Consider the following 26,722-nt stretch of genomic DNA (forward strand, 5'->3'; position numbering starts at 1 on the left):
TTTAAAGGTCTTCGCACAAAGAACCGATGTCGTACTACATCCGCCGTTTTGCAGCGATGTATCTTAAGACTGACATGCATAAGCAGGGACACGATCTATGTAAATCAGTATAGAAAGTCGTAAAGCGAAAATGATGTATTGAGTCGAAATGGTTTACATAGATTACAAACGATAATAATAAATTTTCACGAAAATTGACCTGCTGTATCTTAGATACATCTAATTATAAATAATTAAAAAAATTATTTGCAAATAATTTCAATCGTAGTTCGTACAATACTAGCATGCGGCTTACCTTTCATCTTTTTACTTCTTCATTCCTCGATTTCTTGAGTCATGTTCTGGGGATAAAATATAGGCGTAAATAACAATCGAACGCCTTTGGGTTAATAGAATTTCAATTTATTAAGTTTCTCTTTTCCCTAGCCCTCAGTGTGTCTTGATTCTCATTTACAAAGGTATTATATAGCTGTAGTGATAGTAACTAATAATCGGTAATAATAATCGTAATCATAATAATCGGTAATCGATAATAATAATGACAAGTAATAATAATAGCAATCAATGGCGATACATTAATATGGACAATCGCATCATACGTTTAATCATCGTCCTCGTCGTCTTTCGACGTATGGAAATCATCATCAATTTCGTCCGCTCGCTCGGGCTCTTGACGAACAAAAAAAAAAGGATATCTTACGTATTCACAGCGATAAAAGTGAAATGACTAAGTGACAAATTTGTTTATCCATAACCCTGACTAGACAAGAGATGAACCCCATTATATTCCTACACGGCGCGATTCGCCGCACAGCAATTCGTAGGCTATCGGGTTAACATTGTACACGTACATAGAAACATTCGTCGCGCAACAAGCGTGGAAGCGTGGAGAACGTCGCCGCAATTGATGGATGTGCATTCTGTAAATTATACTTTGGATATTCTTATTACGTAATAAAATATCCCATGCAAAAGAACGAGTCTTTATTGATATATTTCTATAGAAGTGACAATATATTAATAGTTAATAATATTACATTAAATTATTCAAAAGAAAAATTAAAAATAATGAAGTTAGAATATTATCTTAAGTCTTTTTAAATTATTAGGGGACAAAATCAATGTGTATCATGTGCATAAATAACATATTGTATCATCAAAAGCGATTATAACGTGGAAATATTATTAATTCTGATATGTCGTACTTAATCACTAAGAAATAGCGCACATATTTGTAATCGATAAAACGGTAACGATAAAATAAGAATTAATTGAAAAGTAGCGTTGAATTTAAATCAGCGATCATTTTTGTTTCCATCAATTGGCGACGATTACGACACGCTTTTTCACAAAACGCTACGATTTCCATCAATGTTTTGTGAATCCACAATTTATATATCTTTCATAAATTACCTCCCCAGCGCGCGTCAAGCCCGATAATTGTTTTATGTAAATGCAATTTGTAACATCCCAAGCCGGCCAAGGACATTTTGTTTGCCCGAAGAGACTCGTGCGACGTAGGGAGAGATGGGAGAAGGGAGGAGGCTTGAGATCGGTTAACTCTGATAAAGCCTTGCATTGATGATATGACGGACAATTGTCGACAAGGTCGACCATCAACTGGCCGACAAATTCATGTTACTCATGTGAGCGTAAGAATCATTTCGTCACGCAATCGCAAATTATATGAATTTCGCATTATTCTTGAATCTCGATAACGAACAACATTTTTGTTATGTACAAATTATCTTTAATTAAATAATTTAATTTCAGATTAATAAGCTATAATTATTGATGACAGTTTAATTTAATTTTGGTTTCGATTCTACGGAAAATTATTAATCTAACTCTTACGAAATTATTTATACTCCTAATTTTCTTTAAGCAAACTTTCTTATTATATTTCCAGCATAATGTTAAATTTATCGAGACATTTTCGAATGACGTCAGCTTTTCTCTCTTCCTCCCTCTTGCCGACATTATCGAGTTAAAGTGCATCTGTATAAGAGTGACATAGTTTCTTTCTGAGTATATCTTCGCTTTGTTTTTATTTATATGGTTATCCATGATAATCATGATTATAGGTAATCGTCGCGATGGTCGTATAAAGATGACAACGATACATATTTGATATAGTACAGACTAGAACACAACAATGCGCGCACCATTTGTTCTTGAGGGTTCGCATGACAGATTTTTCTCAATATTTAAATAAAATTATGTATTATTAATCTAAATATATTACATTATATATCCCTATAATGGAACGATCGGTCAAAAATTTATCATTGACTTACGCAAAACTTGTACTGAATATATTGATCTTCGCAGTTGAGTTCGCACTTGAGTTCGGATAGTTATCTAGTTAGACATTTTAGATACACGCATTTTTAACATTTGCATTATAATATTGTTGTCTTAACAGAAATGTAAATGTGATCGTCCTCCTACATAAAATGTTAAATGAATTATATCCATTGCGCATTCTGGAGATTTAATTTAATTATAGAGAACATAATACAGAAATATCAAAAGATTTGAAATAGTTGCACAGTTACAAGTAACTAAAGTTAAATATCAGTATACTGGATAAAGCTCGCGCGCTAAGGGCCGTAATCATGTTCACTCGATATACGAATCACTCTATTCATTTTTACAGTTGAGCTACCAATGATCATTGGATAATTGAATTTTTAGATTTACTTGTTTTTTTTAGTTTGTTACGTAGAAAGTATAGAAATTATCATAATTTAAAATGATATTTGAATGCTTAATTTGTACTCATACGTATTGATTATTATTGATAAAAAATGGAATATTTATTAACTCAATTCTACTTGCGGATTTAATTCTGAACAAGGGACAATGAAGTACGCGATAGCGGAATATTCGTGCAGGAAACAATATTACATTTTAATAATCCGCTTTCCAATTTTTCCCGAGGAGATAGCGATCTTGTACTTTGATTGATGTTCTAATGTAACTTAACACGATAAGCGGCATATTAGACCCGGCAGTGATGATAATGCCAATTACTATCAACAAGAGACATTATCTAAATGTCCAGCGGCAATTTTTCTATCTGTGAAATATGTTATTAAATAATAAATAAGTGAAAATGTTATTAAATATTAAGATCCAAGAGATACTTCCAGAGATCTTTTTATGTTCAATTAAGTTTAAGTTTGAAATAATCTCTTCTAAAATTTTGAAACTAAAATCTTCTGGTGATATCTTCGATGCTATTTATTAAATCGAAATTGTTTTAGAACAGTGTTGTTCAGTTTTAACCGTAAAGTCAAATAAATAACAAAATTTTTGTCTCGTGTTTCTTTTTATAGAAAATATCATTTGTTTTTCCAAAATATATTAACTTTATTAGAAAAAAGTTATAACAGTTTTAATTGCAAAAGCAATTTACTTATCTTACGTGTATAATTTATTAATATATAATAAATTATTATATGTAAAATTATTCAAAAGCGATACATTAATTCAACGCTTATTCTAATGTTATATGAATTTCGTCTGAAATATATTTTTGCCGATTACTTCACCGCAACAAATCATGTTTTTAGAGTTGCGATAATTCATGATGCACTTATATGGCATCATACTAGATTTCGTCGTACAGTGATTGTTATCAGCAATATTTACAAAGAGTTTTCTGCGATATCCTATTCTTCGAAAAATATGTAATCAACTTGTTTGAGCTAGCTTCGTAATTAAAAGTACTATAATATTCTTCTAATAATATTTAAATAATTTTGCGAAAACAGAGGGATAAAAATTAGAAATCAACACGGAATAATAATTTTATAATTTTTTTTGGCTTTTTGATCAAAACTAAACAAATTTTAATCTAAATTTTTTCAACGCAGTAAATAAATTCACAAATATTGTGTCAAAAGAAGATCTTAGCTTTGAAATTTTAGAAGGTTATTTCGCCTTCTAAGCTTGCAATTATGCATGCGTAAGGAAAGGACAGAATCTCTTAAATGTTTAATAACATATTTTAAGGGAACAAAATTGGACAAATTGAACAATGTCCCTTGTAAGTATTAGTCTTCCCGTATAATAGAAGACACGATCATTCCCCACTTTGTCAGGATAATGAGAGCAACTTCCATTAGTTTTCTGTCTTAGACAATGTGAAGGTGATAGAAAAGTGAACGAGGAATAGTAGTTCCCGATAGTTGATCTCTTCGCATTGCACAACAAGCGCTTACTGGTAGTCGTTGTAGTAGTTATTTGTGGTACTGATTAGGCATACTATTAATCAAACGTAACAGTATATCTTTTAATATTAAATAGAGCTACGAAATTTCGAACGCTTTCGATTACTGTCAATGCTCAACAGTCTTGACAATCTTGACTATCGAGGCTGTTACCGATTGCGTACAGCTTAATTATTTCGTAATCATAGTGCTTTCCATTTACTGACACAAGTCTCGTCTGTCTTTGTTACTCATTGAATGCCAAGAAAGATAGAACGATGTTTGTGTCGACTTGTGTCACTAAATGGAAACCAGTCAGTAATATTATTCTTGCACTGATAGTAATGTTGATCGTATGAGGCACGCGTAAAGCTTTCACTAGGCTGCACAAATGACTCGAGTTCATCACCGTAAGGTGAAAGGCGAACGGATCAATTTTCCCCTTGAAACGTATCCTCTCTCTCTCTCTCTTTCTATTTATGAAGCCGATTTTTAATACCATTGAGGGAAAAATCTATCTTCGTTATACTTCCGTCCAACCTTCAAAGTGGACCGATTAATAAAATATTTTCGTCGTTTGATTTTTATGTCATCGATTAAGCTACGGCCAAAGATTATATTATTTTATGTAAAACATATTCGTGTAGATTGAGGAATTTTCGGAACGATCTTATTGACTCTTTACATAATACGGTGTCGAGTTCGTGAAGAGCATATTTGTCAAGTCCGTTTAAGGGGTCAAGCTCCAAAATAGGCGATAATGAATGTGTTATGTACATAGAAATTCACTATGATAAGTGAATTTGACTGTCTATCGCCGTCCTGATTTTAGGTACCGATTTATCTATCGATCTACCTACCTGATTTATCTGTCTAAAAATATCACCTTACTAGATGAATTTACAAATTGCTAATCTGAAGAGGCCGACATACTCTCTCAGGTGTAATTCTCATTATGTGAGGTCAACATTTGGTATATGTTTATAATCGAAATTATTATTCGTTATATAGAATTGACTCGAACGTTTGATTGATGTTTTTAAACTTTTGAATACTTTATATCGATGATTTTATTATTTTCTAATGTAATGGTAATTTCTTTCTTTCCAAATAATTACATCCGTGCTAATACACAAATCGAAATAATTATCGCCGTTTGTAGCAACTGTTGATTTTGCACGTATAATTTTCACAAAATTCGCCTTTGATTAAGTATTATATACAAGGAACACATAAGATCTCGAAATCGTACAAAAGGTTTTTCGCGTCTCTTTTTGTCTTGGCGACAAGATTTCCCTCGATTTCTTACTTCGTGGAACAAAGTTATATTGTTTCGAATTGTTTCGAATACACGTCTTTCTTTAACAAGAGGTCGATTTCTGTGTTACTTATTTATTGACTTTATAAAGTATGCAGCACTAATCATTTAATTCTATTGTTCTCCATCGTCAACTATCATTCACCGATAAATTGGCGTTTCGAAAATCATTTACCGTTTATACTTACACACGTATATTGATAATATATTAAGTCACATGTCTACTTAAATTGTAGACAATTGAATATTACTCGAAGGGCATAAGGCAAAAAGAATAAAATATTTTTTCTCTGTAATTAGGATTTACTTCGAAGAGAGATAACATTAAAATATTTGAACGAAATAAAATCGCAATATAAAAGCCAATTATATTAAAAAGTTAATGTCTTAAGATATTAAATTCGTATTGTAAAATAACTTATTTGATATGTTTAATAAATTACGTTTATTGATGCTTAACTATATGTCAATGATATGAAGTAAACCGATTGCGCAGTCAAACGATGATATGATGAATCATGAAATAATAATAAAAATTAAGCGACCTATGATATTATAAATTTCTAACAGAACGTAAGATAATTGATTGTGGCACAAATTACTTAAATATTTAAATTATGGCAAAAAAATATTGTGCTGTATAAAATATCAATTATACTTATGCCCTTCGTGATAAGCATCGGCTACATTGCGCCGTTTGAAACAAAAACGCTTCATCGAAAAGAAGACGATTTTCATAGAAAATAGCCGGAACGCGAACGACATCGTCATACGAAATAACATAACACCGGCAATGATTTAGCGCCTCTTTGACTATTCTCCCTTTCCCATCGTTTGCTCCATACGTAAATTCGTACGATTCAATTTTTTTATCTTGTGTGTAATAGCTAAGAGCATATGATTAATCGTTATCGATCGTTTCGCGCACGTGCGCGCCCTGGTGTATGTGTATTTGTTGTGTATTTAATTAATTATAGTATATATACATATATATATTATATTACATATATGTATACATACTATATATGGAGGGGTTAAAGCCATAGTGGTGTAAGTCAATTTTTTTGACCACTTTTTTTTTCTTCTTTTTTCAACATATCTGCATGTGTAGACTGCATCTATGAACTTAACTCGATAGGTTAAAAAAAGTGACTTACACCACTATGGCTTTAACCCCTCCATATAATATATATTTGTCGCGCGCGCGTTCCTATATGGTACTATAACATTACAGGACTATATACAATCAGAATAACAGTGTTATTTATTGTTATCGTTATATTATTATTAATAATATTAATAATGTTTATTATATTATTATAATTATTATTATACTATTATTTTTCTCATTTTCTTCTAGCCTAATCCTTCTTTTTCAATAGATCGGCGTGTCTGCGTTATCACGCTACGTTGCTCATGCACATGTACGAAGTGCTTAAGGCGCAGAGTACAACCCGTTATATCCCATCATTAAGATTTGTCAGTAAGATTTGTCAGTAGAATCTGATGGAAGTCCGTGAGATTCTATAATATGGATTAGTTGTTTTATAGTTTGCAGACAAATTGTCCTAATATTTTTACGTATGCCGTTACTTAACATATAAAACAAGAATGAAGAAAAATTAAATTGACTCTCTTCTTCGTTTTATTTCTTAAGACACTGGCTCATCTTAATGCATTTCGTATCATCCGATTGAAAAGGTTCATCGCAAAATCTTATACGAGAGTTTGAAAAGAGTGAGATTCTCTATTTTGTTCTACTAACAAATCTATCAGTCTTTCATTGACTGTTCCAATTCCGAAAGAATTTGATTTTGGGACATAATAGCTCATCTCTAGTTTTCAACCGTGTCTATGTGTGTCTATATGTGTTTCGTGTGTCGCTTGCCGTCACTCATATTCTTTCAGCTCGAATTTCTCCCTGATTCGCCTGATCACACTTTGTTTCTTCTCCTTTTTTTTCGTTATCTTTTTCTTCTCTTTCAGAAATATCCCCGTCAATTTTTTAACTTCGTAAATCACGAAAATGGTTGCAAGATAAATGTACATAACTGTAAAATGTGACTTGTTTTTTTTAAGACAATTTTATAATTTAGTTTTAATTATTTTGTAATTATTTTACAGGTAAGTAGCTGATTGATTGGTTGATAATAAGTCAACTAGAACTGTAGCAAGATCTTGGCGAACTAGATGGTTCAGAGTAAAAGAAGATCGTAGAACACAAGCAAGGACATTATATCAAATCAGGTAATGCTAGAATTGAGTTAAAGACGAATTGGCTCAGGACGCCAATTAGACTTGCTATAGTTCTAAGATTATATTTTAAGTTTCCAGTTTCTAACTATTTGTTCCGATGAATTCTGCAATAGTATCGCACGTTATAAAAATTACACAGAGGATACAAAACTCGCAGTATGTGTTTAAATGTCACATAACGAAAGATAAAATAAAAAATTAAAACATTGAAAATTGAAACATTTTCTTGTATCAAAAACAATAATAATTTCTGATGAACAAAGTATTAAATTAACAATGAGTTAAATATTCCAAGATGTAAATCGATAAAGGCTTTCTTTATTCTTTACCTGCACAAAGAGCCTATTTAGTTATCAAAATATTGAACGTTAACGAATAAAAGATTGCGACAAATGATGGTCCCTTATATTAAACTTTTACGAAGTAAACTCGGTTTAACATGATTTAAAATATATTTAAGCAATTAAAACCTATATTGAGATAGATGTACGACATTCTCTCTGACAAGATAATGGTAAATCGTATTTCAAATTGGCAGCATTTTTCAAACTTCTAAACATACAATATTGTTTCGTATTGTCGTGAGTAACGTATAGCTGACAGAAGTTTGATTTTAGCGCTTTTCTATATTTTTTAAAGGCTCTCTGGATAGATATTGTAATGTTTAGTTATTTCATTCGCAAATAATGACAATAGAGTTGACAAATTCGAGCCGGAGAAATAATGTCGACACATTTTCCGATCTCTCTCTCATGTTTTCTTTTCCTTTTCTCCTCACACATAATTGTCCGTCCGGTCACGACAAAACGCGGTGGCATCGCTCCGATCCAAGTAGTCGATTACAAATTAAGTGGTGTTACTATTAAATTATTGCACATTGAATGAACAATTACATTGAGTCCTCAGATTTGTCAAGATCCCTTTTTCTCTTTTTAATGAACGCAAATAGCGGCCTGGAGATTAGTTAAGTCCTACACTTAATAACGAATTAACTCCCTCTCTCCTATCGTTTCTCTCCGTTGTGTCCATGTATACATGTGTACGTTCGTACGTATCCTCCGTGTGTTGCATATGTATTTATACACAATAATATGAATATATATATGTAGGATGCCCTGCTTCTCTATTGTATCTTCTTTCAGCGAATCTTTGGTAAATTTAATAATTTTTAAATTACAATAATTCAGACGACAAAATTTTTGTTTATATATAATCTTATATGTGAATATTCTTTGTTATATTAATATTCTTTGCTTTAATATTTTAGTTAAAAATGTAATTATGATAGTGAAAATATAGGAGCTACTTTAAGTTGGTCAAAGAATTTGCAAAAAGAAACGACGTAAGTGATAGAGCGACTACATATGCATATTCATTTATTTATTTATATATATATATATATATGTTTCTCTCATTAGTGCCTATTTATTGTTAGTCAAGGAGGAATGTAGTTGTAGTGGTCATGTTGGGTTGAGCGAGATAAAGAATCGTTCAAGCCGGCACACATCCGGTTTTCATCGTCCGGTATCTGACTGACAGGAGTTCGAAGTTGAATGATTACGTTTAGCTAGGCCCTTCTTTATGCGATTACAGCTAAGACGTAATTTCTAGAATTAGGTGGGGTCGTGTCCTCGCCTGTTTTCGCGTTTCTTGATTATCTCGGTTAATAATTAAGATCGCTTAGGCTATTGCTCGTAGGCGAGTTGCAAATGCCTAACTTCTGGTCTGCGGTTATTATTCGGCGCTACGCTCGAATTATTGTGATAATTTCGAATGTCTATTAGATAGTGTCTACGACGACGTCAACAACCAGCTCGCGTTTACGCGTTGATGTGAATCGTGGATGTTCGTGTTTAGGGCTTTTGGTTGCTCTGAGATCTGTGAATGTGTAAAATGATGCGGCAGTCAGTTAACATATTAATGACGAGTTGCTGAAAGAAAGAAAGAGAACGCAAAATGATATTTTTTTTTCAGAGACTCGGTACTTTCTATAATTATCATTAACTCGTTATATTAAATAAATAGCGATAACAAATTAAGTTTTTTCCAGGGGAATATTCATCGTATATCTATATCGTGAATTCAATTCACACGCACGCGCGTTTTGCTACGAAAAATTACCTTACGTTTAACTCTGCAAGAACCAACTCTATTACAAATGCACACTTTGCGAACGGGCGAAATGCTGAATTACGGCAGTCTTCCTGCGGAACTTAGCACCGAGAGAGAGCTTAATTATCCAGCGCGGACAAGAGGTTAAAATCCGTTAATTTCGCGCATTTCACGGATCGCAAAATGCACGTAGGAAAAGTCTAGGCTTAGCCTTCCGTCGTTTGGGAACGTCGGAGTAGCGGACATACTTGATTTTTTACCTCGTGTGAGGACATAGGAAGGGCCACAAGGGCCCGATCTTTCTACGATGGCCTTTTAACTACAGTATGCAATATATCTACAAAATTCGCTCTTTCAATTGACATTATTCCGTAGAAACAACTATGATATAAGAACTAAACTGTGTTGTGTCGTTTAATTGTTACTTACCACCACTCTTAATTCGATACCTCGATAGTGAACAAATGTACCACGTAACGATGCTAGAAATTCTTTTATTGCTATACTGTGAGTTAGAAAGCTACTCTGCCTCTCGGTGGCGCATTCCGACACCTCATTCGAGAGCCGTGAATCGAGCATAGGTCCGTCTCCTGCATAGGATGACTAAGGATAACGTGGGAATCGGATTAAGCCGAATCCTCAAAAGATAGACTGAATTTCTCTTTGGGTTTAAGGATCGCGATCTACCCTATTACCCTTAACGTACTCTCTCCCACACAAGCGTAACTATTTTTTTTATTGCCGGATACGCACGCTACAATGATTGTATATGTTCCGGGGCCTCATATCGCTTATATTGTCACGAGATATGATCCTCCATAGTGGATATTTCTAGCGTAATAGAGCCACCCGCGTTATCATTGGCGTTTGACGATTGACATAGTCAGTGCATTCGGTTGGAGATATCGATGGATTCGCGGGAATTACTCATATATAGTACACGGTATAATATAATACATACGTTTTTTTACTTCTCTTTATATGTATATTATATGTATATAATATACATATATACATATATAATATATACATATAACATGCATTATTGTGTGTCTCCTCCCCTCCGTCGGGGAGTCACGTCAATGATCCTTACGACAAACATATATATCGCCCCTGCTTTGCCATCGTTTACGTACATACATACATACAAGTGTTTATGTGGTTTAGCGGAACATCAACAATTTACTTTATAAGGCCCAAATATTGTGCGCTACTTGTTCAATCAAATACGCGAAAGGAGCTTTTTCTGCGAAAGCGAATCTGCGCTCTCGGTTCGCTCGATCATGCTCGATCATCCACGAAGGACGCGCGACTTCGATCGATAATCGGTGCTGAAGATCAACATCATCAAATAGTTACTACGAATCTATCAATTCGTGTGAATTCGAGACGTTTCTGTTTGGAGTATTCAGAAATTTTCTAGCTATACGCAATTATTTATGACACCTACTTGATAGTCGTACATTACGTGATTTATTGCGTTTATGCGTCTTGTTGCAATTTTGATAATTACGTGAAAATACGACGGTACATTGTTTACGCTTGGTATGATCTAATCGTAAAAATACGAATTGCAAAATATGCAGTACTTTTTATCCGCAAATTAGTAAGCTTGTGATAGGTTCCCTTAAATAACAGTTTTGCGGTCGTTTCATTGTGATCGTCGCAGAGTTTATGTAAGGAAAACAATCACATTTATAAGCAAATTTCGTTCGTTTTTGAATTGCATATTACGTGACACACCTCATAGAAGATTCACAAAAAATAGCCTTCAACTCTTTGATGTGTACACTCTTATTCGCTCTTATTTAAATACTTTAGCTTATTAATTCTAATTTATTCGTATCAACAATATAAAGTTCTCTTGTTATATATGTAATGTGCTTTAAGAAGTTACAAACAAGTTTTGTAAGGAATCAATATGTGGGCAATATCGCTTTCAGCGGAAGTTTACAAACGAAATCAATTTAGATTAACCTGCACCTTTAGCTCGGTGGAACCACAGGCTGTGTTACATCTATATCATATTTAATATTTTGCAAGTTGATCGTCGTGCGCAAACTCTTGATGCTGATTCTAAAATTTATTCCCGCACCGATTATCTCTCGAAGAACGATTAGCGCCGCGTCTCGACGCTCGTCTGGTGACGGCGACCAAAGGCGAAGGCCACCGCGGCTCGAGCGAGCGATTCAAGCGGAAAAGCGAACGTCCTGGACGCGTACGCGCTCTCAGCCATAAGCCCGGCCCGCGGCTTCTGTTCTAGGTTCGGATGTCAATAACGACTACGTCGATCTCACCCGCAAACGACTCGATCGCAAACGAGACGAGGCTTGACAGTATCGGCGATCTGGATCTTAGCGTTTAGAATCTGGAGCCTAGCGGGACTAGGGCCGAGGTCAGCGACGCGATCGTCGATCTAGCTCCGTTGATTAAGTATTGACCGTTATGCTTCGGAATTGCCAAACACGAATTCCGGAAACAGGCTCCAGAAAGAGGAACGAATCTTCCTCGTGGCAACGCCGGGCGACGCCGATCCTCCGCGAGCATCGGCCGTACCGCCAACAATCCCGTTTCTGCTCTTCGCGAACTGTCGGTCTCGTTCTCCCCCTTTTCGTCGACGATATAATAGACGGGCAACGCGCGTCGGACGACCGGGAGACCCTTCGGGTTTCCCGTCTGGAATGCCTTGCCAAGTGTGTCGGGTTCGTTCTTTTCTATCTTCCTCTAGATCCACGGCCCTCAAGTGGCGCTGTCAAGAACCATAGATTTCCTTCTGTCCTTGACAGTAGCTGGCGACCAACCAGCTGGCCGACGGCGGTTAACCAGCTGGCGAATTTGCGTGGGGACGCTCGCGGGTGGTAGATCAGGTTCCTCGATCGTTGAGGTTGCCAGGGCCACTGCGAGAGTCGGCGACGACGACGATGACGACGACGAGGAAGAGGAAAAGGCGATGGCGGGACCGCCGCGATGATTGACGGCGTTCGACGGCGGGCCGCGTCGCGACGTCGTCGACCTGCCGCCAATGGACGTCGCGGACGGCGTTCTCGCCGTCGTCGCCGACGGCGCCGCGGACCGTTCTGATGTCGTCGACGACGTCGTCGAGCCTCCGACGTACTGTTGGTGTCTCGTGGTCGGCGACGCTTGCTGCTGATGCTGCTGTTGCTGCGATCTGGCGGCATGATAGGCCATGTCTGTTTGCTGGGCCTGCGACATGACCGAGATGTGCGAGCCCGTTGCGTGACCTTGCCCGAGATCGTGGGGGTTGTCGTTGCTGATGCTGGAGGATGACGAGTAGTGCGAGGGCGACGAGACGGGGGAAGTGGTGCTCGCGACGGAGGTGGTGATGACGGTGGTGATGGTGCGTATGGTGCCGGGGGTGCCGATGACCGCTGGTAGAGCTGCTTCCGGTGCACCGTTGACCAGCGACTGGACCGCAGGGTCTGGTGGATGGCGTACGAGAGGCTCAGGAACAGCGACTGGAGAATGTTGCTGCTTGTCGTCGCCCAGATCGCCAGCGCAGCCGTAATCGTAGCTGCAGCAAAGCTGCCCGTCCTACGGAGAGGTTCGTGGGAGACTCGGTTAGCCACGGCGGAGAGAATCAAGCGCTTTTTGTTCGTAATTGTCGACTTAGGATTGGAAAGTTTTGGCCAACGTGATTCATGAGAGCACGCGGTACCGTCGTAAGAATGACACATCAAAAGTGAAAAATGCAATTATATGAAATGACATGAGTGTGAAATTGCTTTCCGATCGTGTATTATATATACAGTATTTAAAAAACGGAATATTTCCTGATTCCTATTTGAAATTATTCTTTGCGGTATTTAGAATATCAATGCGTTTTATGCTAATCTGAATTAGCTTCTAACAAAAAAAGAAGTCTTTTCCATTCTAATATTCGCACAAAAAAGGAAACTTTTGAATCATAAAATTCATAATTAACCCATTCCTTGTAACTTTTGCAATATATTAGAAATTTTATCGATAGATCAGATTATTTCATCAATACTTTTTCCAATAAGTGCCATTCTTTATGTTCTTGTTACATACGTGTACAAGAATTTTTATTTTAATAACAAATGGATTTAAAAATTTTATTTTTTTTCCACATACCACGGACGTGGTATTTTAATAACGAAGGGGTTAACTATCAATCGATTACTCGGCGCGCCAAAACTTTCCAACCTGTAGTAATGAGGCAGGTACTTGTCCATAGTATGTAATTCATTGTTTCGTGGAACAATACCGCATCAGTTCCGCCGTGGCGAGATAATAAACCAACGTGCAAGAATCCAACCCCCGCTTTTACTTCCCTTTTGAAACTTCCCTTGCGACGTTCCTCACACCCGCATCGGCGGCGCCCTTTTCTCTCAGTCAAGAAGACGACTTGTAAATGGTCATGATCACAATTACAATAACTGTAAGGACACTCATGCTGACATTCGAAAGGGGGCAAAACAATGAATTTCCATAGTATGTCTTTGATACCCGGCGACAAATCTCTAAGTTTCCACTACTTTCCGCTGCGATCCTGGCAGGACACTTTTATAGCATGTACACGGAAAGAAAGGATTAGTTACTATAGAAAATCTAGTCGTAAAATGTAACATGATAATTAACATTTATATTATTTACATTTATTGTAGGGATAATTAGCATTTTTTGCAGCAAGAGCTATAATTTTGCAACAATAGCAAAACCTTTTGTTAAAGTTTTGCTGAACTTTTTGCTCCTTAGTTTGCAAAAAGATTTTGCTGCTTGTTTCGCTACTATTGCTAAATTATAGCTCTCGCTACAAAAAATGTTAGTTATCCCATATTTTACGACTAGATTTGCTATAGTAGCTAATCCTTTTCTTCCGTGTATGTAATATGCATGATACTCGCACAATGTTTATAAAATAATACTCGACAGCTTTAAATATTTCAATAAGAAAATTTAATTTAAAGTCTAACAGAGTCTGAGATTTTACTCATTATAATTTCTTGCTGCATTCAGTATTTTATTGTTCGCATTTTGCATTTTTGTGCGAGTCATTTTCGTCTTGCCAGAATCGGCGCTTGATAAGTCGATACAGAGAAAGAAAGAGACCTCTTGGTGCGTCTACCGAATCTCGAATGCAGATCAGAGGAGGGTGCAGTGGAGGCTTAGGTGCGACAACGACTCTTTTAAAAAATTAAAAAAAAAAAAAAGAAAAGAGAAAGAGACATAAAAATAGACATAATCGCGGATCCAAGACGCAGTCCGTATACGTATATGTGTGTGTGCACATGTATGTGTGTATGTATGTCACATGTGTCTGCCACCTCGTGCGCCATGCTCCTCGATCGACACGAGAAAGATCCGCCGACCGAAACGATCGCCTTCTCTTATATCTTTTTGCATGAACGACCGTGCGTCTCGGAGTGTGCGTAAGTAAAAAAAAAAAGGTGAAAGAGAAAAAAGTGAGAGGGAGCAGTGCGCAACGTTGGGGAGTAGGAAGTAGAATGCGTGAGAGGTGCGTCGACGCATGCAAATTTCAGAAACGTGCAATCGATCTTCCCACGGACGAGATAAAACAATACGTCGTATTCTCGTTCGATCCGTCGACGAATTTATTTTACGCGATAAAAGGCATGCAAATTATTTCTTTCGCGGCGTGTCACGTGCAGACGCTATTTTTAGCAACATGAATATTTAAAATGAGGAGTTTAGATAAGGAATTAGCAAAGCAAACGAATGGATACCGTTAATCAACTGTCTGTGTAATCGGAATGATAAGATTAGATCGTAAAGATGAACTTTTCCCAGCAGCACGATAGTTAAATGTCGAATGGTCAGTGATTTTTAGTAGATACATGAATGTCATAAGAAATTTTGTCGAACTAATTAGAAATCCGCTCCGCTCTCAAATCTAAAAGATCGTCAACGTCACGTCGAGAACACTCTCCTTCGAATGCGACCAGATGCACATGCTCCGTGCTTGCGATACATTTATATTATTATATCCATTGTTATTATATCCATGTCCATATATATACATTATATCCATTATTGAATAGTGATAAAGCTTTGGTGATTAACGTGCGGCGATTAACGTAGTGATAACAGGTGACAGATGTTAACAGATCCTAATAAGAAGAGAAGAAAAGGCTCAGAAGAAGAACTACTAAGTATCGAGCGAGGGTGCAAAATATAGAAACTTCAAAAAAGTGAAAGGCAGCAGGAGAGAGAGAGAGAGAGAAAAAAAGTCAGGATTAACAAAAAAAACAGGATCGTCTAAGCAGGTAGAATAGAGGAGAGGGGGGGGGGTGGGCAAGAAAGCACTCGAGCACTCCGTTAGTCGTAGTACATTAATCAGCACACAATAAAGACAGAAGAGAAGAGGCAGGTAGTAGAGATTATAGGTGAGATAGAAGTGACGTGATTACCGATGCACACAACACGCGCTATTGCTCACCAATTGGGCGCAGTACGGCACCTGCAAGGATACCCATTGTTAGGCTATATGAGGTTAGTCATCACGGGCAAGGTGGCGGGGTTAATTTACAACAGCATAGTCACAGGCAGACAATGTTTCCCCGGCCCAACTCTCCCCTCCTATATCCCTCCCTCGCTATTTCTCCTATGCGTGACCAGGACCCTCTCTGGTGCGCCACGTCGATCCACATTCGCGATCGTCGCGGCTTAAAAGATCGATATGATTGGCCTAGGCGCCAGCGGAATCAGTCGAATTCCACTCCGGTGGTCCCCGGCCAATCGTTGCCAATGTCATCCACTGATGAAATCGTGCGGATCGTGCCCGCACACACACACACACGGCATTCAATCCCCTTGATTGAACTTGCGGCACGATATATACTAGACTGTCGTCGACCGGCGATCAGGCGATCGCGAATCGGATCGGCGGGGTCAAGGTCGTGGTGCACGCTCTCTATGAGGTCAGGTCCGTTTTCTATTAATCGTCGCCGGGCGGTAAACACTAATAAAATGATCCATGCAGGGCCGACCCGAAGCACGCGCGATCGTGAGATCTCGGCTCAATCTCGGTTTGGCGTATATGAGGTGTTCCGGATTTACCATGTTATCTATCAGCCACACTTGGAGAGGGAGAATTTATGATTGATATTTCGATGCCGGTGACTGGGAATTTAATTATTGTTGAAAGCAAAACAAGGGAAATTAAGCCGTAGAAGTAACAGAGATCGGATCTTAATTAATTTTCAAAAAAATTTTAATTAAATAGAGATTTTTCAATTTATATCAAGAAAAAATCGCGAATTCGGATACTTTTCACGGTCTGAAAGATAAAACGATAAGTTGAAACACCATATATATTTCATCGTCACCCTAATTATGAAATCTAAAAAAAAATTATAGAGATTATACAAAAGTGTATGTGTGTATGTGTGTATAAGCTTAGAATTTCTTAAGTTTTATAAACAATCTAAATTATAAATTGTTAAATTATTGTTAAAACCATCCGTGACAAACCATATGCTATTAATGCTATTATCAATTTATAGTTTCTGCAACTGAAGTTTGAGTTAAGCAGAGATTTCTGAAATACGGATATTTCGTCTCATATATTCCAGATAGCAATAGGATGACGATGAGCGAAGCACTCGGCGAAGAAGCGAAACAATGAGTTCTCTCGAAATTCAGCGTTTTCTTTTGAGATTTGATTATATGTATGAACCGGGATTCTCACGGCCATGGCAGTATTCGATCGCATTCCATATCTACAATGTCTATACATAAAAAGTAATTCTTTTTCATTGGAAAATACGTAAGGAATTATTCTGCAAATCATGCTCTTCTAGATTCCTGATTACATCTGCATTCAATCAATTGCAGTATTTTTCTTAAATTTTGCTGATAAGATTATTGACATTTCAGCTTTTTTTTTTGTAAAAAGATATGAGGAGAGGGTTAAATAAATTCTCAATGTTTTGCGTTATAAAAATGTGAGCCTTGAAGAACAATAAATCATGATAGAATTATAAAAAACGGATTTAAAAACGGTTTTAGGAAGAGACAGTCATTTAATAATCTAAGATCTAAGATATAGATTTAATAATCTAATATCTGTTTCTCCTCTCACACATGGAGAAACGAACGACGAATGCTGCCACGTGCAAGGCAGGCAACGAAAAACAAATAACATTTATTTTAGGCTAGCTTAGGGACGCCCCTGGATGTGTCTAACAATATATAAAAATAGGAAGTTTGAATAATTTACAGTGGTGAGTACAGCGCTGAGATCGTATAATGACAAGGCCAGCACGACGCATTAGAGCACGCTGAGAGAGAAGATAATATTGGTTACAATAATATTAATACTGTTTATATTAATATAATATTATATATTTTTTATATTATATATATACATTTGCGTTCCAGTTTAATTTGGTTAGTTAAATTCATGCGCATGTGAAGTTAGATTTCCAACATACGTTATAAATGTTATTCCTCTTCTCTCAGCGTACGGTTAATAAAATTTCAGCGTTTAGCTTTGCAAAATCGATTCGCGTTAATATACACCGCAAACAAAACGGCATACTGCACGAAAAAAAAGAACAGTCAGTATGTACCTTGTACTATTCGAGGATTACCTACTGACGACAAGTAAAACAGACAGACAGAGAGTAAAGAGAGCGAGTAAAAGTAACATGATAAATGGATGCTTGTGTGTATAATTTCATGTTTGATGGCGGACAATTTCGATCGTATGTACCGAGAAGGTGGAGACTTTAATTTAATGGATTGTAAAATGTGCGAGTATGATTCGGTAGCAATTGAAGTAAAATTAATCTCCCGTTATTTGAATATTTGAATATGTTTTTACAATTAAGGAATATTTCTTCGTCTTAAGAGAAACTAATACGCAGAGTTAACACGTAATTTGGTTGGTGATTTAATGGATGGTATTTAAGTGCGTTAGAGTAGAGTAAAAATCATTCTGTTACGAAAATGGTAACGTTGATGGGAATAAACGCTAATTTTCATCGCGGAAAAACTCAGATACGAAACGAACGGAAATGAAATAGATTGATACGATTTGCATTGATGCTCCGCCATGTATATGTACGTATACATATTCTGCGATGGACGCCTGCACAGCAATTTTCTTGCATCTTACGTCGGCATAGTACAGCGAGCGCAATTTAATAGGCACATGACAGATTCACGGCTAAATTGAGGCAATATTTCCTTTCATTTACTGACCTTGAGCTCTTGAATTCGCGAGAGAAGTAAGCGCGATGGGTACCAAGATCTCGTTGGGATGGTCTGCGTTTCAATATCGTCGTTGTTTAAATATTGTTTGCGTTGTTAACAATTAAAAGCCGAAAATATACATCACCATTTTATGACCGGGACAATCTCCTTGCGGTACCACATGAAAAATACATTATTTTATACTATATTGAACGCGTGTAAAAAAAAAACGTGAGACTAATTGTCATCGCACTGTACGACATATTCCGTATTATCGAGATTAAATAGAACGCTGTTAAAAATTTACGGGAATATGGAAAGGACTCGGCAGATCTCTGCGGACGACCATCCTCACTTCCTCCGTGCCCATGACGTCGTCCTTCTCCGGCGAATTCCCCCCTTTATCCTATCCGTATCCTTCGGATCTCGCATGGGATCGGGTTCAATGACCGATCGCGGGTCCTGCGACGTGACGGACACGCGTGATGACACGTCCGATCCTTCTTCTTACCTTGCACTCGCACGTGGTGCACTTGTCGTAAGGGTCCTGCCAGGAGCTGCCGCTTTCGTGGATGATGCCGGCGTAGCTGCACGGCCGGGGACGACTAGGAACCGTGTACGAGGTGCCGTTCGCCGGCACCTCACGAGCGCAGGGATCGTCCTCGCAGCGCGGGCAACAATCGCCCTCCTCGGTCACGGGATTCGAGCAGGTCACCGGTGGACACTCCATCTGCCAGCAGTCTATTTCGCCGTACTGCAATAGACCGTGTGATAATTCAGTTATTGTAATTTTTTTTGTTTTAAGAAATCACGTTCTTATAGTGGAACTACGATATGGGGGGGGTTTGAGAGCTGAAGGGTTTGGTTGCTTAAAATATTCTTCTGATTCACAAATCTGTCGTGCTTGCGGTCAGATGTATATCGTAGCTCGGACAGGTTTATTACCAGGCACTCGCAAGTCTGACACTGGTATATCCAACGTTCTCCGCTTCTGAAGACTAGGTTATGGAGTTCCTGATGCCTGCAGGACGCGTCGGGATCACATTGAGGACAGCATTTGTCCTGGCGACTTTCCGGGACGCTGCAGTCACATATGGGATCCCTGCAAGTGATCACACCGTCTTCGCATATGCATCTCCTGCAAGGATTTCCGGATGGCACTAAAGGGTCGCCATTGTTGACTTCGCGACCTTCGAACCAGCAACCTAGAATTATAGCACAGCAATGTAACAATTTTTTTGCATACTCGGTACAATTTCGAGTAGTTTTACTCTAAGAGACAAGAGCATCTTTTTAGACGCGACGAATGAACTCACTGAGTTTGCATTCTTTTCCGGACTCTTCCAAAGCCATCGCCGGCGGGCACACGCACTCATAGCCGCCCTCGGTGTTGACGCACTTCGCGGTAGGATGACACGTGTGCCTCCTCTCAGTTCGATCGTTGCACTCGTCGATGTCGACGCATTGCGTGCCCTGAGTACTGTCGTGCAGGGCGCTCCTGTAGCCAGGTTTGCATCGGCAGTAATACCAGCCGGGCATGTTGAAACACGTGGATGACTGATGACATCGATGCAGATCGCTGGCACACTCGTCCAGGTCGAGCTCGCAGCTATTGCCGATGTAACCGCGTCGACAGGAGCACCTTCCGGGTGCCATGCATTCGCCACCATTCTGGCAAGTCTGATTGCACACAGCTACAAAGACAAGATAAGTTTTACTTTGTAGTTCAGACCTTCTTTCTTTAAAAAAATAAAGGTGCAATTATCTCCAATGCCATTTTTTAATTGAAATTAAATTAACATTTGATTTTTAATGAGATTCAACGCAGTTTTATTATCATTTAGTTTAGAAATAATTTCTTATTTCTGTGAGACTAACTTTCTCTGAGAATAGAAGAGGGGTTACTCAATTCGTATTCGAATAACCAACCTTAAAGAGCGATCTTTTTATTTTCTCGCTTCTAGTTTCCTTGCGAAATGGTATGTCGGAGAAGAATAAACATTCTCCACTTTAACAAATCTTCTTTCACCGCTTTACTCACGCGATGAAAATACCGTTGCGATTGTTTGTGTACACATTCACTCGGAGAGCAAATTTTTCAATAAAGATATTTGATTCTTTTCGATTTCTTTTCTATTTTCAACATCGTAAGAGTCTTTAATAGATTGGCATGTTTACTCAATAATCATTTCACATAAATTGCTCACAACTATATAAATTTGTTTGTAAAATGGTAAATATCAAATTATATAGATTAATTAATATAAATTTAAATAACATAGATTATTATTTTATTCGCGTCTTATTGCAGAAAAATTTGTTTCTTTATTTAATACATTTATTAATTTATTAAAACGGAGCAAAAAAAATTGAAATAATATTGTAATCACATCGAATATCAAGAAATTATTGATTAAAATATTGTTATTGTATAAAAGCGATATACTGTACGTTTGCATGTGAAGCCATCGCCGATATAGCCGTCCTTGCAAATGCAGTAGTAGCTACCGTTAGTGTTCACACATGTGGCGTGCTCGTCACACAAGTGCTGACCAGTCGCGCACTCGTCCAGCTCGGCACAGTTGAACTTGTCCATTCTATAGTAACCCGGAAGACACTCGCACGTGTAAGAGCCGATCACGTTGACGCACTTCGTGTTCGAGTTGCAAAAGTGACCGTTCGATCCACCTTGCTGCTTGCATTCGTCCACGTCTGAGTGACGAGACGAAAAGAAAGCGTCATTGATCATATAATCAACGAAATCGTATGATAAATCGCATTATAAATTATAATTATATTTAACATCTTCCGAAAATGTATTAAAAATAAAATATAAACTGGTTAATTACAACATGCGAATTCACAGGGAAATAAATGACATTGGAAAGCAACATGTACCAAGTTTCATAAAATATAAATGATTCATTTGAAAAATTAAGTGACCACGAAAAAGGTACAACAATTAAAAAGATAACAGTTTATCTTAAACTCACTGAAACTCGCTTTCAAATGTGTACTCATCTATTAACTAACAAAAGTAGATAGTAAAGCAAAAATACATATTAAAAATAAGAAAAGTAGAATTTTTGAACACTCGTTTTCAATTAAAACAAGATAAAAGTTTTGCGCAAATCATGTGAAGATTTGACTTAACATAAAGTTTGCATGCTTCTCGTACGAGAGCAAGTCCGATATACGTTACGGACGATTAATTGCAAGTAAAGTTAGGTAAGCGTTAGGTACCGTGACAGTTATGGCCATCCCCCTGGAAACCGGTATCGCAATGGCAGGCGAAGGTCGTCTGGAGGTTCATGCAGGAGGCGTTAGTATGACAGTCGTGGCCCTTCGCGCAGTAGTCCACCCCTGGTTAAATTGTGTTAGCCAGGCAAATACGTAGGACGGTTAGAAGATTTAATTAGCGATCTAGCGGTTTTAGATAAAAGACTGTCGCTCGATTTGACGTTGGTAACCCTCCCATGCGTATTAGATTATAATTATTATAATTATAATTAATTAGTAATAGAGATCATCATAATTAGTGATAGATATCAATATAATTAATTAGTAACAAAGAGTAGCAATTTCATGGATTAATGTTATCTCATTCCACTTGAATTAAAAAATATTATAATATTATATACGTGTTCAATAATCTTATAACTTTTAATTACTATAATAATTGAAAATAATTAGTATGGGTAACATAAGTAGTTATTATATCCTTTTTTATATTGTCTCTATACATAGCGATTTATTTCTCTTAATATAAGCGTTTATATGAGCGTAATATAATATGCATTTATTCAGATTAGCGGAAGGGAAGAAGGCTTGAAAGAAATTTCATGCACGAGAGGGTTACGAGTTAATGATACACGAATTATGCGAACCACGCTTTTGCTGTCGCTTTTCCATGCTTGTTATTCTTTCAGATCCAATATTATAACATGCGCCATAAATTTATCTGCTAAATTTCAATGTCTACAGATGTTTGTAATTTTTTTGTTCTTTTTTTTTATAATAAGAATCTGTGGATTATAAGAAAGAAATACTCTCTTGACGAAACTATCAATACTGACTGTTTAGAATCGAGTTAGCACAGCACATATATGAAATATCAGATGCTTTGTTATTTCGTTTTGGAAATGAGATTTAAGGACGTTCTCCGGTCCTTATACTAGAGAAAATCGATTTTCTTAGGATTTTCTTGAAACTGTAAATATACGTCAATTTAGGTGTGCTTTATGCGTGGTATAAATTTCAGTACCTCTTCCGGTATAAAAACTAAAGATACTGAGCCTCAAAGTTTCAACTTTTACTAATGAAAAGGTTTTCCAGGCCAAACGGTAAGAGATACGAGGTTGGCCAAGAGGACCAAAGTTGCTCCTCTCGTCGAGTTCTATAAGGAAAAAATGCCAAAACTAAAAAAAAATTAAAATTAAATTTTTTTTTGAAACTTTGAGGCTCAGTATCTTTATTTTTTGTACCGGAAGAGGTACTGAAATTTATACCACACATAAAGCACACCTAAATTAACGTATATTCACAGTTTCAAGAAAATCCTAAGAAAATCGATTTTCTCTAGTATAAGGACCGGAGAACGTCCTTAAATGAATATATATTCGTTTCCACGTGTAGCTTTCCAAGCGAAAACGTACCTGGGCAAAACTTGCAGCATTCCTCCGCCACGCTGAGTTGCTCGCTGGGTGGACACGGTAGTGGTGGGCATTTGGTGTCAGTGTCGAATCTCGTGCAGGTGAAGATACCGTCGTAGCACTTGCACTCGACGCACTGCTTCGGTGAGACCCTCTCGCCGTGATCGTAAATTACGCCGTGCAACAAACATTGTTCTGCGGAGGCGAACATGAATGGCGAGATAAGTAACGTGAGGCACGAGACGGAAGTGGTCGACTGAACACGAAATACTCTACGTCAATTAATCAGTCGGTTGCGTGTGTGAAAGTAAAAGACGGATTCATGTGAAAGCGACATTAGACTACTCAAGAGAGTTGTCCTCTCAAATGTCAAGAATTTATACGATGTTCTAAAGATAAGAAATATATGAAATATGAATGATAAACTGTATATACTGTGCGCTAAGCGAAAGACAAGAAAAAATCCTAAATGTTATAGGATTCTTGTCAAGCTTTGAAGTTAATTATTTAGGAATCAATTGGGATTTAATAAAAATATTTTCTTATTAAAAACTATCACGGATTATGGAATGTTATAAGGAAAGACATTTGTGAATGGGAGATAAAGGGACGAAAAAGACAGAAATATAATGTTTCACTTACTGAGACAAGTCGGGCAACATTGTCCCTCAAGAATGACGGGATTCTTGCAGGTGACCGGAGCGCAGAGCGTCGGCCTGCACTCAATCTCGCCATGGACGCAGGAACAATGTTGACAATCCTTTACCCAGGTTGCGCCGTCCTCGTGGACGGTACCATTCACCCTACAGGACTTTTGGCACTCGCACTCCTCCACTTTGCTTATCCTGCCCTCTGCAGCGGCTAGCTGAAAGGAAGGATGTCCATGAACAAAAACAATTTGCCTTATTTATACATTTTAGAGCAAAAAAATAACGACATGTTTAGCATTCCTTTATTATACTAGAGCACTTCCTAGGAAATTGAAGATTATTAAAGAAAACATTCTGTACATAATTATACAATAAAATTATGGCAATATGTGCGTATAGGATTTACATAATTTGTACATCAACTTATGGCACCGAACTGAATCTTGTATCGCTTTAACACCAGTTTGTGTAAACGTACAAATTACTTACCCTACGAGTCAACTCGTTGAGATTGTGCATTAGTTGTTCCACGGTAGTCTGTAATATCGAAAATTGACCGCATGTGGGGCAGGATGAGTCGAGCTGAGGACACTGGGAAAGATAACCGTGAGGTCCTGCTATTAACTTGACGTCCTGTAAAGCACCCTGCGGCGCGAGAATCATACGGAAAGCTTAGTTCGGGGTGCGAGATCATCATGTGTGAATATTACAAGAAATACTAAACTAAACAGAAAACGGGTTGTGTTTTTACTGATACAAATTGAATTAGCAGGAGTATATGCTAATTTTATAAATACTAATTTTATAAATCAAATTTTATGACTGACTGACATCAGTCTTGGATGCTGTAGCAACTAAATAGAAAAGAAATAGAAAAGAATACGGAAAGACGTATGCTGCAGTAAAACGTGCGGCTTCACCTTAAAGAGAAAGTGCTTGACGTTCCTCTGCCCTACCCAGAGCTGGAGCTGCGGCAGGGTGAAATTGGTGTCAGGTGGACCAGGTCTCAGCAGTCGCCTGTACAAGGGGTGACAGTCGACTAGCAGCTCGACCTGCGAGCCGCTTATGCTCAGGGCGACCCTGTGCCAGGCGCCATCGGCCAGTCGGAAAGGAAACGCCTCGACGTGTACGGTTCCGTCGCGACGTGATACGTAATGAAGTCGAAGCTCGTCCTTGCGTCCGCTGCTCTGCAGCTCCAAGTACCTGACGCACATTATATTCTATTTATTGCTGATGATTGTAGACATTATATGACTATTCAGGATTTAATCTAAAACTGTCATAATATATAATATCGCAATATAATGTAACGTAATATTTTAAACTGGATTAAGTATCGTAATTAGCACATCTTTTGTAATATTATTTATAATATTATCTTGTTGATTAGAAATTTCTCGGTTCATTATTCTGTTAGTAATATCACAATAACATGACGATACTAATTTTGAAACTCTATTAAGAGTGATTTAATTTATACATTACAATCCGGGTTCACGTGTTTATCGCAAGAGAATTAAATTATGCTGTCGCCGCTAATGGCATGTACTTACAGGTGGCGCGTAATTAAGTTCTGGGAAACTTATTGGCCTTTAAGAAGCTTATTGAGTTTTCGTCTATATTAATCCGAGTTGCGGCACATTAATTTATACCGTGCAATATACACGAGCGCAAGTCTATCCAATTTGTGTCAGCTAGGTGAAAACAGATAGACCGCATTCTCGGAGTACCGACGAAGGATGCAGTATTGAGCTGAGCGCTCCTTCACTCTCGCTCGACAATTGACACACTAACTTCTTTTATAGCCGATGCATACCGACAAAGCTATAGAGCTGAGAAATAAAACTGAGAAGCAATTTTTAACAAAGCGCGACGAGACGAGAAACAAAATGCATGTAGCATACGGTACAATTGTTTGACAATCTGGCCACGACAATATTATTCAACCGTAAAGACTTTTTATTGTCGAGCGGGTAATAATTCTTTGTCCTAGTTATGTGTGCCGAGTAATACAGACGTCTTTATTTCAAATATAAACGACAGCGGAATTATTGTGCTGCATTAGGGCAGGATGATGTCATCAAATAGTAAAATGCAGAATATTCTACAGTTACTCATGAAAGATGTATTGTATTGCAACCGTTTCACTCGTGAATTCTAATAGTCCGTAAAAGTATCATCTCATATTTCACGCACAAGTATATATATTTTTTGATATATTCTATAATATAAAATAATATGCTCGAAAGAGCATCAAGTTGCGCTCTATGCTCCTTACTTTCTTTAGTTGATTTATTGATCGTCTGAACCTTTGATACT

At 37.5% G+C, this 26,722-nt stretch overlaps 1 protein-coding gene across 3 annotated transcripts in view; it reads right to left on the bottom strand.

The window, feature by feature from the left end:
• Nucleotides 1-386: 386 nt before the first annotated feature.
• The window catches only part of LOC139782006 (protein kinase C-binding protein NELL1), a 78,051-nt gene continuing 51,715 nt past the window's right edge, over nucleotides 387-26,722 (bottom strand). Inside the window, exons 4-14 of one of the 3 annotated variants that reach the window (XM_071720907.1) lie at nucleotides 25,324-25,606; nucleotides 24,893-25,048; nucleotides 24,396-24,618; nucleotides 23,757-23,948; nucleotides 22,345-22,464; nucleotides 21,553-21,813; nucleotides 20,418-20,795; nucleotides 20,047-20,306; nucleotides 19,613-19,855; nucleotides 16,343-16,363; nucleotides 387-13,455 (exon numbers count right to left, since the gene is read on the bottom strand). In XM_071720907.1, coding sequence (XP_071577008.1) covers nucleotides 12,643-13,455; nucleotides 16,343-16,363; nucleotides 19,613-19,855; nucleotides 20,047-20,306; nucleotides 20,418-20,795; nucleotides 21,553-21,813; nucleotides 22,345-22,464; nucleotides 23,757-23,948; nucleotides 24,396-24,618; nucleotides 24,893-25,048; nucleotides 25,324-25,606 — 2,950 coding nt within the window. In that variant the 3' untranslated portion in view covers nucleotides 387-12,642. Of the gene's footprint in view, nucleotides 13,456-16,313; nucleotides 16,364-19,612; nucleotides 19,856-20,046; nucleotides 20,307-20,417; nucleotides 20,796-21,552; nucleotides 21,814-22,344; nucleotides 22,465-23,756; nucleotides 23,949-24,395; nucleotides 24,619-24,892; nucleotides 25,049-25,323; nucleotides 25,607-26,722 lie in introns of all 3 variants that reach the window. The other 2 variants (XM_071720906.1, XM_071720908.1) reach the window with 2 other exon arrangements.

The sequence above is a fragment of the Temnothorax nylanderi genome, unplaced genomic scaffold (assembly GCF_030848795.1).
Source record: "Temnothorax nylanderi isolate EJ_2023f unplaced genomic scaffold, tnyl_v1.0 TNYL_tig0380_pilon, whole genome shotgun sequence".
Lineage (NCBI taxonomy): Eukaryota > Metazoa > Arthropoda > Insecta > Hymenoptera > Formicidae > Temnothorax > Temnothorax nylanderi.